General features: G+C 39.4%; 1 protein-coding gene across 1 annotated transcript in view; it reads right to left on the bottom strand.

The window, feature by feature from the left end:
* Positions 1 to 5,303: 5,303 nt before the first annotated feature.
* TBC1D8B (TBC1 domain family, member 8B (with GRAM domain)) overlaps positions 5,304 to 14,078 on the bottom strand; it is a gene marked incomplete at its 5' end in the record, with an annotated part of 27,130 nt that continues 18,355 nt past the window's right edge. Inside the window, 9 exons of the mRNA XM_010073577.1 lie at positions 5,304 to 5,872; positions 6,189 to 6,286; positions 6,603 to 6,659; positions 7,401 to 7,484; positions 7,797 to 7,862; positions 8,754 to 8,994; positions 9,207 to 9,275; positions 10,440 to 10,538; positions 13,923 to 14,052. Of these exons, the coding sequence (XP_010071879.1) occupies positions 5,462 to 5,872; positions 6,189 to 6,286; positions 6,603 to 6,659; positions 7,401 to 7,484; positions 7,797 to 7,862; positions 8,754 to 8,994; positions 9,207 to 9,275; positions 10,440 to 10,538; positions 13,923 to 14,052 (1,255 nt within the window). The remainder of the gene's footprint in view (positions 5,873 to 6,188; positions 6,287 to 6,602; positions 6,660 to 7,400; positions 7,485 to 7,796; positions 7,863 to 8,753; positions 8,995 to 9,206; positions 9,276 to 10,439; positions 10,539 to 13,922; positions 14,053 to 14,078) is intronic.

Raw genomic sequence — 14,078 nt, 5'->3', positions numbered from 1 at the left:
CGGGCAGAGCCGTGTTTTCCAGACGTGCTCCAAAGGACAAAATCCCACAGTCCCTTTTTGGGGATCACCTGGTCCCTGCTGGGCCTGCCTCCAGGCTGGGGGAAGGCTGAGTCAGGGCCGTGGGATTTTTGCCTTAATATCTATATTATCACTCACTCTCAAAAAAAAAAAAAAAATAACTGAAGCTCTTTATTCAGGTTGATTTGTATTTGTTTACCTCGGTGTTAGCTATGACCTGTGTGTTTTTCGGGACCCATTTGGAATTGAGGATTGCTGGTGGGTTGGTTCACACACCCCCAGGTGCTTACAGGAAAACAGAAGTGTGACTTGTTGGTGACAAGCAGAGGGTAGGAATGTGATCAAGGCCACCTGCATCGGGGTTGGGCTCCAGTATCAGTGTCAACCTTTTAGTCATCAATATTGTGAGGCTTTCTAGTACACAAGCACCTATATGCTATCTCTCTCCACATATAGATATACTGATATGTATTTTTAATATACATATGTATGTACATGTATATCTATATATATATAAATAGATAGCCACACAATTCCAGACCTCTGAAAACACAGGCAGCTTTAATTAATAAAGTCTTGCACTTTTAGCATGTTTGTACATATAAGCTAAAGCCTGGTGGGTATAATCAGGCTGGTTTGACAAACCAGTTACTGTATATGTTGTATATACTCCATGTAAAAAAAAAATCAAGAAAAAATCTTAGTATTAAGTATAAATCTTGTTTTATTTTATATGATGTTGAATATAGATACATTTATAAATGTTACTATTCTTAAAAGTATTTTGTAATGGGAAAAAGGAAGTGTCTTATGAAGATGAACAGTAAAGATTTTATTCTTGTCTTGAATCTACGTCCCTGCACAGCTCCATTGAATGGGAGTCCGTGCATTTTGACAAGCTTTAAACAGATTGTACATAGTATTTAAAAAAAAAAAGAAAAAAAAAAAAAAGAAGAAATAAAAGAATTCTTGTAAGACCTCTTACACAATATGTGCTGCTGTAATTCCGGGGGTGGTATGTGTCCATCAGGGATCAGAATCTGCTCCTTGCTCTCGAGGAGACAAAAGAGCAGCAGCCATGACCTATAAATGTTTTCATTTGGATGCAAAAAACGAGTAAGGGTACTCCTCCTGGGCTAGCTTCCCTTGCTGTCCCAGCACTGAAGCAAGCTCAGGCTGTATACCCAGGCTTCAAAATCTGGGTCTCCATTTTTCCTCCACTCCTGGGGAGGTTGGCATCCTAGCACGGTTTTTGGCTTGGTCCTTACTTTGGAGAGCACTGACTAAATGTGGCTTTAACCTGACCAGTGCTCTTGAAGGAGCTTCTGAAACAGTCCATCATGAGAAATAATAGTTCCTCAAACACAGATTTTTTTCTTTAAGTGAAACAATTTTTTATTTAACACCCCATGTGTCTTACAGTACTTCTGCATACAATACATTGTATAAAAAGCCAACCTGCCAACACAAACGTGTTGCCTTCTTGGTAAAGTGACAAAGCTATAGCAAAAAAGACAAAATAGCCTGTTTTTCTGAAAACAAAGTGGAATATTTGTTTTAGTCCAGATAACTACTGCAATCGCAATCAAGGACCTTGTATGGTACAAGTGGATGAGAAACTTCTAATAAAATCAACCCACAGCTATTTCTTAATCACTATGGTAGCAAACCCTTCTAAAAATACATTATTAGCTAGCCATTAGAGTGATGAACAAGTGGCTTGTTTTCGCAAAGGATGGAAACACAGATTGCTTTTGATGAATTGCATGTCAGCGACCATTTCCATGTCCCAGGAAATGCTACCGGTTGAATTACAAGTTGTCCCCTGTGATGGAAAGGGCTCGTAATTTTATTGAGCTATTCCCTCATCTCGTGTTCAAGCCCTGAACTCGGTGCAGAGAGGTCAAGCAGCCAGCTCCCGTGGTGGTCAGGGCTGCCACCATTACCTGGGAACAGCGACAGGCTCCCCAAGCAGTGCACTCTGTATTGCAAAGTCGAGGGGACATCACTGCTGTGCTGGCCATCCCCCTGCGCTAACCATTACGTTTGACAAAAGGCATCTTATGTGCACTGCAACAATTAATCTGGCCCAACCACAAGAAAGGACTATGCAGTGCACACTACCAGCCACTGAGATTGTTTCAGGGTAAACAACCACGGCATAGCTGCCAAGTCACGCTGGTGACACTACAGCAGGTAGTGAAATTTTAAAACTGTATAAACAGCATCACTAGTTTTCGCAATCTATATCCTACCTACACTTATTTTGCACTGAATGATGCACATTCATTTATTTCCTATGCCTGATCCAAAAAAATAAAAAGATAACTTCATGAAAACTTACAGAAAAAAAAAATAACAGAGATGTGAAATGACACATCAGGACTCACTTAACCACCCTGCTTCCTCTTGGTGAATGAACTGTTCAAAGTTCAAAAACACTTCTAAAAACTTCCAAGTTACCATTTGAACGGAAAGTCCCCTCCTTGGGAAGTAGCTGAGTAATTCTGGGTCAGACTCCGCAACCGCCAGACTCCTGGCCAGCACTTCTGCTTAATTCCCAGCTACATGTGGCAGCTGACCTCCTGCAACACAAGTGCACACCCGCAGCGTCCTAATGCCATGCGATGTGAACCTAGGTTCATCTTTGCATCACTGAGAACTTCAGATGGCCAAAAAAGCTGTATCGCATGGGGATCTCTGTCCCGGACTATACAGGACTTTAAAGTCAAGGCATCACCCTCTGGGACTGAAGAGAGGAAAAGAGCTTCTATTGCTCTGCCTCCCCCACTGGAGGGGATCTCAAAGGATCAGCCCGTCATCCACAGGCTCCAAAAAGGAAGAACGTGCCCGTTAGGCAGCTGCGCAAGCTCTGCCAGCCTGCTGGAAGCGACTGTGCTCCACCCTCTGTCCTGCTGCGGCTGGAGGCCTGGCCACTCTGACTGGTCTGACTGCATCACCCTGCAGGTGTATTCCAGGAATGATTTAAAGATTTTCCCTTTTGTGGAAAAAAATATAAACAAGCTGAACAGAAAATCCATGCAGTTAATAAAAGTTAGTGTTCCCTTATATATCCTAACTTCTCACTTTAAATCTATTTTTTTATATATATATTTAAGCTGGTAATCTCTCTTTATACATAGATATGATAGCTGACAAGACCTACTACAGAATTGGCAAAGCCTCTACAATCTCTTGGACTGACACTAACAGAAAATGGTATTTTAAAAAGGTGCTCAGATTTGTATAACCAAACCAAGTAATGCCGCAAGGCTATTGTATTTTGCAAGTTCCTTCAGCACAATCTTCTGTAATCACATCTTAGCATCTTGGCTCTCAACCAAAAAATGTCATTAAGTAAGTCCTTCATATCTCTGTGCCACCTTGCTTGGCAAATAGTTCATAGCTTTGACTACTTCTTGAAATTAATAATATCCATCATAAACCTACAAAAGCTTTTTGGATGGGCAGCTGCATCTATTTTCATGAGGCTCCGTTAATTTCAGCACAGCTAATTGCAGAAGAATTACTCACTGAGCAAACTTATCTGAGTACGTCCTGGACTAGAACAATAATATCATCTGCTTTGTATTTCTAAAACAACATTAGGAAAACAGTGAGTAAATACATTTTAAAAGTAACACAGTGTTGGCCTACTTTGTCTCAGAAACATAGCCATATGAATGGATAAATTAGTTTTTATATTTCACGCATAAAAATACAAATCAGTATTATATTGTATCAAGTGTAATTATTTTGTGAAGGCTTCGGAAAAAAGCTTCCTCATTTCTCACATACGTGATATAGTTTTTGGAGTTACTGTTCATTCAATAAAACTTTATTTTACATTAATACCTGAGAGTACGGGGGAGAGTAGAATAAATAATTCATAAATTCTTCTGCTGAAAACTGTATTCTTTAGAAGCAGCATGGGACTTTAACACCAATTGCAATGATGATATTTCATCAAGTGCTTGTAACACAAGTCAGAATTTCATTTTATTCTTCATTTATATTAGTATTGCAAGAAAAGCCTCAGTGAATGATAGCACCCCCATTCTGCTACTTTGCAAAAAAAACACGCACAGTAGAAAATTAATGCTGCTCGACACAGAAAGCCTTTCATACAGGCTTTAGAAATAGACATCTTTAACTAGTTTAGCAGAGTCCCAGTTTACTTTTTTGTTGTTTTTGTTAGAATACAAGCTCTTCCTCTCTTTCTCTAAACCCATTCTAGCACCAGCTACAGAAGGTTCAAGTCAACAATTACCAGCATTAATGCCAGCAGAGCTTGCCTCCACAGGACCGTTACTATATCATTTCTCATATATTTAACAATTTCAGGTCAGATTTCAAGAGGATTTTCTTGTTGCCATAAATCCTGGCAGTTAGAAAATATTACAGCAGCAATAATCCAGAGAGCTACAGAAAAGAAAGAACAATTACTAGGTTGAGGTGTGGACTCGGAGTAAGCAAAGGAGCAACTGCAATCTGTCCTAGCTAAATGCTGACTGCTAACTATGAAGCAGCTGAAGATGGTCTGTGCTTGGGCTTTCCATGCACACGCAAAACTATAAATTTCATCAACATGCTCCTAAGAAGCCAACAACGGCTCCTCTTGCAAGAAGAATGATAACCACCACATGGTCAGACAGATTAGCCACTACTTTCCCTTGATTTCAACAACCTACACTGGCTTTTGTAGCCACGTGCAGCCTGGAAGGCCAAACAAGCTTCCATCCTTTTCACCTGTATTGTAGGAGGATTGGCATGAAAATGGGAAAGAAAACTCACATATAGGCTGAGCTAGAAAAGCAGGAAACCAGTTGTTTGTTGCAAAAACCGAGATGTGGACTGGGAGAACGCAGTCTCTGAACTGCCAGCGAGGCACTGGAATCTGCAAGAGCCCAGGACCTTTGACAGCATCAAAGTAGAGGAACTGAGAGCAGGGCAAGTTTATTCTCTTTAGCCTCTGCTCTTAGTATTCACCCTGCTTTGATCCCAGTCCACATGCAAGTTTGGAAATAACTAATCAAACTAACCTGGAAGACAGACTCTAAGCTTCAATGTTCCTTTTAAGCGAAAATGGCTGGAAGTCATTCCTTTTATCACAGTAATAGAAATTAACCTGGAGAACGCACACTGTAACAGCTGTCATTCAGACACATTTGCAAGAGGTCACATCCAGTATTTCCAAGCAATGTTGCATATTTTAATAACATGATAAAGACAGTTTATTACTCAGTCCTTTTTTTGGTGTGTAACTTATGAACAATGCAAGAAATTGATTGTGCTTCAAACTATTTTTATTTACATTACATACCAGTAATCTGATATTTAAAGCTAACTCTTCAAACTCCATTCTCTATGTAAACACCAGACTCAATTTCCATAGTAACAACCTTCATTTATGTGGTTAATTCAGAGTCAAGGGTAAAGAAAATTACATTCTGGTTCTTACTTTAAGTTGTAAATTTTTAGCACTCTCTATTCTAACTTTTATGTCATTAGGTTTCTCAAAAAATCTCACAAAGGCTGGCTCATTTAATAAGGAAGCCAGAATCTGCTCAAAGGCAAAAGACCATTCATGGTTCCCTCTCAAACTCTGTGCTCTATTGCCTTCAGTCTGCTCAGACCTGCTTTCCTCCTGCCCTTTTCTGGGGATTTCAGCAGGCACCTCCGTAACAGGAACTGGACTTTCGACTGGTGATGTGGGACTCTGCAGTCTTCGCCCAACTTCTTCCATTTTCGGCAGGAGGCTGGTAACCACCGCTATAGCCTGATATAACAGTTCCTCCTCAGGATCCCCGTGGAACAGATTGTACAGAGTTTTGGAGAACTGGATGAACTGAGACTACAGAGAGATACAGAGGAGACTATTCAGGGAACAGCAACACAACTGTACACATTGTGATCTCAATCCAGTGCCTGCTGCTGCTGGACACCTGGTATAACTGCTCTAACAACAGCAGTGGCGGGAACCAGCCCTGATAAATGTAAGCGTGTCTGAAAGTCTCTCTCTTCATAAGCCTACAGTCACAGTTTGAAAAAAACAGTCTAATGATTAATGTGAAGGTCTGAAATTTAAGGAATCCTACAAATCCTTTAGAAAACTACAGGACTTAAAGGATAAACAGCATCAAAAATAGACTTGTATAAGACTCAGTTACCTGATTCATTCTTGGAAAATCCTTAATGTTTTCCTCTTTTTTAAGAAGTTCATCTTGCCATTGCTTCAGATATGCCTGAATATCAACCTTCCCCTTCCCTACTTGACAAGAAAAAAAAAAAAAAAGTGAACAAACAAGAACTAAGAGCTTCCCATGAGGGATGATGGTAGTTCATTTATTTAAAAGAACTGGCATCCTCAATGTCATTCCTTCTCAACAGAGTGGCAAGGCCAAGGACTAAACAGGATCAGAGTTTACCCTCTTGTCCCCCAGGACTCTACATATAAAAGTGTATATAGTGTTGGCATTACAATAGAGATGACGGTCCTCAGTATACTTTGTCACCACATGCTTCCCCAGCTGTGCTCCCCCAAAGGACACACAGCTACTAAATGTGTCTCCAGGATGCTTTACCTTTTTCTGGGCTGCTCTTCAAAGAATCACTTTCAAGACTACCCCCAACAGATGCAACTACAGTTTGGAAGGAGAAAAAGAAGAAACAGTTATTTATTTGAGAAAGGAGGACCAATGGTTCATTTCCTTTATCAAAAATTCCCTCCTTAAGGAGCAAGACCCTCACCAACCCCTACGTTCTCAACACAGATTAGGCCAAGAATAAACCACATGGTAAGATTTGTATATTTTCTACAAAAATAGAACCCACCAAAAGGAACTGTCTTCCAAAGAAGTAAAACCACACAGCTTTCCAAACAGAATATTTTATCAACTCCATAAACATAGACCTCACAAAACTTTTTTTAAGCTTAATTGGTTTAAATTAGAAGCAAGGGATTTTGAAACGCTTGTTTATGTTCCTCAAAATAATTATGGATTTGGATATTTTATTTCTTGAGGTAGGAAATATCATCCCTTTACGCCTTGAATGCAAAAGTAAAATGGCAGTCACTTCAATAACCACTGCAACAGCTTGCCTACTATGCTGAAAAACGCTGACCAAATACACTCCCCTATTTCCATGTAAACACCCGTGGCCTCTGACTTCAATTATCAGACTCACTATCCACAAATTCTACACTACTTTATGCAAATTTAACTATTTACAGAAGATCTTTGAGGAGGATTCTTGTTAACAATGATATGACTTACTGGATTTATTAGTTTTGTAAAGAAAGCTGCCTGTTTTTCACCATGAGATGATTAATAGATTCCTTCTAATACTCTGCAAGCAAAGCCTCACCCTCTGGATCTTACCACTGAGTTGGCTGAAGTGGATCAGTTCTTCTTTTGAAAGATCACCACCTTTGGAAGGGCTTAGAGACTCTAATTCAGTAAAAGCTGCAAAAAATAAATGAAGAAGTAACAACTTGGGCATTTTGGGGCTCCCAAGCATTACCAAAGCAGTGATAAAAAGCAAAAGCTTTGTACAGACAAATGATCCCTATGGAGAGAAATGGTGTTAGAGCACACTAAGTCCTTCCTGAAGAACACATCACTCTGGAAGAAATACACATCTCTGTTACAGCCATCAGACTGTACTGTAGCCAGGAATGGCGACAAGTGGAACAAAAGGAAAGCTAAGAAATGAAACATGCAAAGATTATAAAAGCCAGGAACAGCCCTCCCCAAATGCCACAGCCTCTCGCTTACCTGGAGGGATGTGCAACTTAAAAAGAAGTTTGAGTTTGTTGGTGAAACTTCCATTATACATAGTATCTGTTAGAGGAAAAGAGGCAAGACTGTTCAACTGGACCAAACTTTAAAACACCCTCTTAACCTAAACAAATACAGTCCAGGGAGGCTGGAACTGGACATATGTCCTATCTTACAAGATACAATTAGAGATTAAGCTTAAGGAAGGCATTACCACCTACAGGTGAGCCTGGGGCTTGCCTACACTGAGGAAAGAAAACTAATAATGTCTATGACTTACTAAAATGAAACCACAGCACCAAAGAAATATAGCACTAACATTTTCTCAGCATTTTCCCTTGAATTTTTGTTTCCTGAACAATACCACTTTGAAAAGACAAAAGGAACAGAGTAGTAAGTCAAGCAAATTTTCAGTTCCCCAAAGATATAAAGCATTGGTCACCTTGCATGATCTGTGTATGAGATGGCTTACTATGAGGAAGCATTTATCATCAACCAGACAGGCTGGGCAATGAGATCATACCATTTCCTAATTTTCTGCTATTTTGATGGTGAAGTCATATTTAAATTTAGTCTCAAATAGGAGATTATTCTTCAGGGGAAGTATAATAACGTCCCAGAAAAGTTACTAGTTTGTAAAGCCTTGTGTTAGCTATGGTGAAATACAGACAAGAAAATGAGAGCACAGTTCTATAACTTAAAAGCCCTTATCATTCACCAAAATAGTGTAGCTCCCACTCTCAAGCTTATAAATACACTTTGAGCATTTGGCTTACCATTTAAACAGTCTTTGCATTTAATGTCATAGGATAAAAATCAGACTATTTGACCCTAAGTTAAGAGGCTACTCTCCTTAGGCTCTTTATATAGTGTATGGAAGGTGATACACTGCAGGACTATTCCCAAGATAGAGTTTTCTTGTGAATGTGCTACATATATGTGTTGTTCTCATACCAAGAACACAGGCGAATTGTTTGAAGTTTATAAGGCAATCGGAGCTCTCATCCATCAGTCTGAATGTCCACAATGCAAGTGAGTCTCTGTTTGCACAGTGTGACCAGGGGCTCAAAAGATGATAGAGAACCCGGAATTGCTGGCAATCAATCCGATACTGGTCAAGATATGGCAGACTGGCATCATGATGTTGCAAGACCGGACTATTTACATTCCAATAACAGGAGAGAAAGTGCTCCTTCTGCAAAGGAAAGGGAAAACGTTAGATTTTCTGAAACAACAACTCTCTCGGTGTGAAAGAAGTGAGAAGTTAACTATGTAATTTAATTTAAAGCTGACATGTAAAACATGTTGAATCTAGCTTTTACCTCAATTTGCTAAAACTGTTTCACAGCCATAACACAGTCCACCATTAAGTGGTAAGTTTAGTAAGTGAGGAAAATGGCACATTACCTTGAATAATTCATAAAGCTCTTCAAGATCCCTAGGACTGAATTTTACCTCCTGGGACACAACACGTAGCTGAAACAAAATTAAGAGAAAGTAATTAATGAGCATTCTCTCTTTGGAATAAGCATGTAGAATAAAGTTATGGGAGACTTAACCTTACATTAAAAGACACTGTTTGAATATCCCAGGTTTTGGCATGTTACAATTAGGAGTAAGAATAGAACTTCTTTTTAAAAGCAATCAGAAGAGTATAGACTGAAAGAAATAATTTCTCCCCAAAAAAAGGGAGCTTAACACTAGTCACATTACTTGCATACATAGAGTCTACACTATGAAACCCAGGAGATAAAACTCAATTATTTATAAAGATGTAACATATAGCTTTCTTTATAGTTGGAAATGTATGTTCAGCTCTCAACAGTGAAGCTGAATCCTAATTTTTTAAATTCAAAAAAACCAGTTCACAGGTTTTTAAAACAAAGTTATCTACAAGGCCAGGTTCCATCTTTACAATGCATGTGCTTTGTAAAATGAAATACAACAGTTTTCATCTCAGAATGACCAACAGCATTTAGTATCAGTTGCTACAAGCTACATTTACTACAGAAAGAAGCATTGCTTGTTAAATAGACTAGTATTATCATCAGTTATTGGAAATGAGCCACTGAAGAAAACAGGCAAACAAAGGAAGCACCTTGCAACCTCCACTTTCATTCAGGAGTCTGAACTGGAAAGATGACATTGGCAGCTGAAGAGCTACCACTCCACGCACGCCGTTACCGGACATCCACACACACCACAGACAAAAAGCAACCCTTTCGTGACATTTGGGATTGGTTCCCAGAGTAAAAATGCAGGTGATGAATTGTTTCACTGCAGCACTGCGGACATTTTACAGTACTCGATGCCTCTAAGAGAAGTGCATTAAGAATTTAACAGCAGCAGACAGAAATATAGGTCAGCCTGTCCCAATCAATGCAAAGTGTCAGAGATGTGCCAGCCTTTAGAAGCTGTCTGTGATGGTGTTACTTGTAAGAAGACCAGAAGGTCATGCTGTGATTCACAGATTGAAAACATCACAGGCCAAACCTCAGCTAACAGACACCCCGCAGACGAGAGGGATTTCAGCGTATAAAATTATATATTTGGCTCTGGAAAATGTATCTCTTCTCAGAATTTTCCAAAAGGGAATGAATTTTATCACAGGGAAGGGTTTAGCTCTTCCAAGTCACTCACCACATTCTGCTTGGTCGTAGCTTCTAACGTCTGGATCACATAAAGCCTGTTCCCGCAGCGCATGCTCTCCACGTCCTCATATCGAATATCGCCATATCTCTAAGAAGAAAAGCATCGTTCCATGAAATCAGCTGTTGCTAGACACATCTAAGCAGATATTTTTGTCTTTCTTGCATCTACGTACAATAGAGGTATGAACACAATGGAAGATCCCAGAAACTCTGAGCAAAAAATCATTTATTAGAGCACTAACATTCTCCCTAAATAGTGTAACTTCTAAAAGGGCAAGTGTTTCAAAGAGTGATGCAGAAAGAAGAAACTGGGGTAGTTCACTGTGTGGGAAGACAAAGGAAGGGATTTTACCACATGTCAGCTCTATATCCAACTCTGCTATCACATGGTGACTACTACTGCAGGGTAGCAAAGTCTAAAGTGTGTGTGTTGTCAGGGCTTGAAGTTCAGGCTAGTGAACTTTAGAAATCAGCTGATGTAATTTCTGAACCGTTCCCAGCTACTTCTGGAATTCTGAAGGACAGGGAAGGTGTTTGAGCAGTGGAGTAGAATACATACATTTACCTTTAAAGCAAAGTAGGATAGTAGGCAAAAACTAGAAACAAATTCCCAGAGAAATCATGGAAAAAATTATTAAGCAATTGAAATCTAAATAGAAATGGGTAAGATAAATAAAAATGGGCCAACTTTCTTTATCAAGATCATATTAAATCAATTTAACTTCCTCATATGAGGAAATTCAGTCTGGTGTGCAGAACTGAAACAGTGGACAGGATAAATCTTTATTTCTCTAAGGTTTTTGACACTCTTCAGCAACACATGCAACCAGGCAGACACAGCCTAACCACAATGATCCGGCACCGTGTGCACAACTGGTTCTAATACCAAACTTCGGGAACAAATGAGTGATAAATGGCCCAACTACACAGGACTTTCAGAAGTTTTTCTGCAGAGTGTTTTGTTTGCATTTTTGGCAACACAGTTTAAACAAGATATGAAAAACTGCAACACAGTCATAAAGAGTCTGAGCACATAAACTTTGAGGAAAGGTTAGAGAAACTGGTTGTCTTGAATCCATAAAAAGAAAATATTTGAGTTGAAAGCTAAGTAATGAACAACAACAACAACCTAACAGCAACAAGGAATTGCAGAGAAAACTGCAATTGGCTAGCCTCAATAGTGCTTTATGACAATCCCAGAGGAACTATACTGGATATTAGGATATTTTCTGACAAGGGCAGAGAAACCTTACAATGGGCTAAAGTTTTTGCAGATTCTCTTTTGTTGAAGAGTTTTAACAACATCAGACATTTTTCAAGGATGATCTGGGTGTATGCTGGACAGTGAGCTGAACTGCATGACCTGCGGGTTCTATTCCAGAATCGTATTTCTGTGTTCCTGTGAAGACCACTACCAGCAGACTTCTGACTTGGAACAGAGAGAAATTGCAACTCTGAATCATACCTCATTCACTGGTCTGGTTTCTGGGCACTGATATTGTGCAATAGCCTCAGTAAGGATATAAACAAGATGTACAACCTAACTCTGAATTAGTGTGATGTGATAAAATGTTACATGTTCTTCCATTCACTAGTTAAACATGACTTCTTCATACCTGATTAGACTGCCAAAGAATGAGTCTTGCATTTGTGCCCAAGTCATAAAGGCATGACACGGAACATCATTCTAAAATTCAACTCCACATCTTTTCACTTAATCTCATTTATCTTGTGAACACCCATGTGAAGCAAAGCATCACAAAGAACATCTCTGTTCAGTTATTAATGATTTGTAAATAGATCTATCTGCAGAATGACAACTCTCCATTGCAGCAATCTTCCTATTTCAAGATTTATTTTATTTCCACTGTGATATGAAAATAAAACCCTTCACCGGAGCAGGATTGTGTTGAAATTAACTGTCTGGTCAAAATGGGAAGCAGGAAATTGACTCTTACTTTGTATCCGCAGTTCTCAAACAAGGGGGGTTGTGACATTTACCAGCACTGAAGAAATTCAGTTTCAACTGAAGATAAAAGTTTGCATCCAGAAAAGGGGCTATGAGATAGAAATGGGGATACAGGCCTAAGAATAGGGCTGTCAACTTGGAAGTGTGAGATTCAGGGTCAAGGATCTGCCCAAACCAATGTTCAAAAGCCAAACCAAATCAGAGGCTATTGCTTTGGTCCAGTCACCTGCCTGCAAAGGCAGGGGAAGAACAGGAGTTTCTTTTGCTTTGTATTTCAGTAATGATTCCACTTCTGTGAAAGCTTCAGCTTAGGTTTCAGAATGCAATATACAGCACCTCATTATGTAGCATCTCTGTTCTTTATTCTGAAAGTATTCATCCTCCCTATGAGATTTCACCATGACAAGAAAGGCCCATAATACAGTTTGCAACTCCCCTTACTACAAGAACCTTAAAGCGTTTTACAAACATGATTCTTCACTATAACATTCTTGTGAAACAATACCAGTAGCAGCACAGACTGTTTAGATGATTAGCCCAATGCTATAAAGCCACTTAAGAGAACTTGAATTTCTGATTCTTGTCTGTTCACCCCATTAAAGGCAAAGCCTTCTTCTCAGTAAAAATCAAAAGAGACAGTTCTTAAATTATGCAAATTACAGTTAATCTTTTCTGAGTCAAGGCCAAGATGTTTTTCCACAAGAGATGTATTGTGGATCTTTCACTAGAAACATATGACCTAGAATCAGAAAATTAAAAAAAAAAGTATCATATAAATAAAAGAAACCAGCTAACAGAAAAAACAAAATGTGAACAGATCTTCTCTCGCAGCTTGCCTTTCACTTCAGGTTGGCTGAGCAGAAACCTACAAAGGGACTAATACCCTGATACAAATCATGCCAAGAAAGGAAACACCTGATGAAAATCTGAGGACAAAAGGTGAAGGAGAAGCTAGATCTATTTCCTCCCTAATGCAGAGCTGCAAAGCTGGACGCTGCAGAAATCAAACTTGCAAACTGAAAGAAAGTGCTAAAAGATCATAACTGGTCTTCCTCACCCAGCACGTCTCTAAACAGTCATTTAACCCATACAATAAACTACTCAAGTACCCAGTCTCCTGCATGGGTTGTTAGGTCACCACTATCTGCAATGTCTCAAAGCAGTAAATGCAAGGGCTGTTTCTGCTGTACTTTGTCATCGAGCTGACACAAAGTGAATGAGGGCTGGCAACACATGACTTGCAATGAACCTAGGGAACTCCACTCAGGACTGTCGAGCAAGCACATTCCAGGCAGTTAAAAGACCAAAATAATATGAAAACAAACCTATCCCATAACCTATCAGTTTTTCAGTGAGGCTCAATAAAATACAGAGACCAATTGCTACAAATCTAGATGGATTTTCTACTCTGGTTTGTATAATGCATCTACACTATTTTTAAGGTAAGCCCACGCAACATAAATGCTGCATGGGATGTGAAAACATACCCACAAGAACACATACTTCATTTGACTCTCGGATCAAATCAGTAATGTCCACTTTGGGATGGTCACTCTTTGTATCGCTGAGGTTGGAGCCCTGCTGCACAGATGGAGGCAAAGGACTGTCTTTGTTAGTGACACTGTCAAAAAATCTGCACAAAGCAAACACACAAGAAAT

This window comes from Pterocles gutturalis, unplaced genomic scaffold (assembly GCF_000699245.1).
Source record: "Pterocles gutturalis isolate BGI_N339 unplaced genomic scaffold, ASM69924v1 scaffold25007, whole genome shotgun sequence".
Classification (NCBI taxonomy): Eukaryota; Metazoa; Chordata; class Aves; order Pterocliformes; family Pteroclidae; genus Pterocles; species Pterocles gutturalis.
The sequence above is the reverse complement of the archived record's forward strand: the minus strand, read 5'-3'. Positions and strand labels throughout refer to the sequence as shown.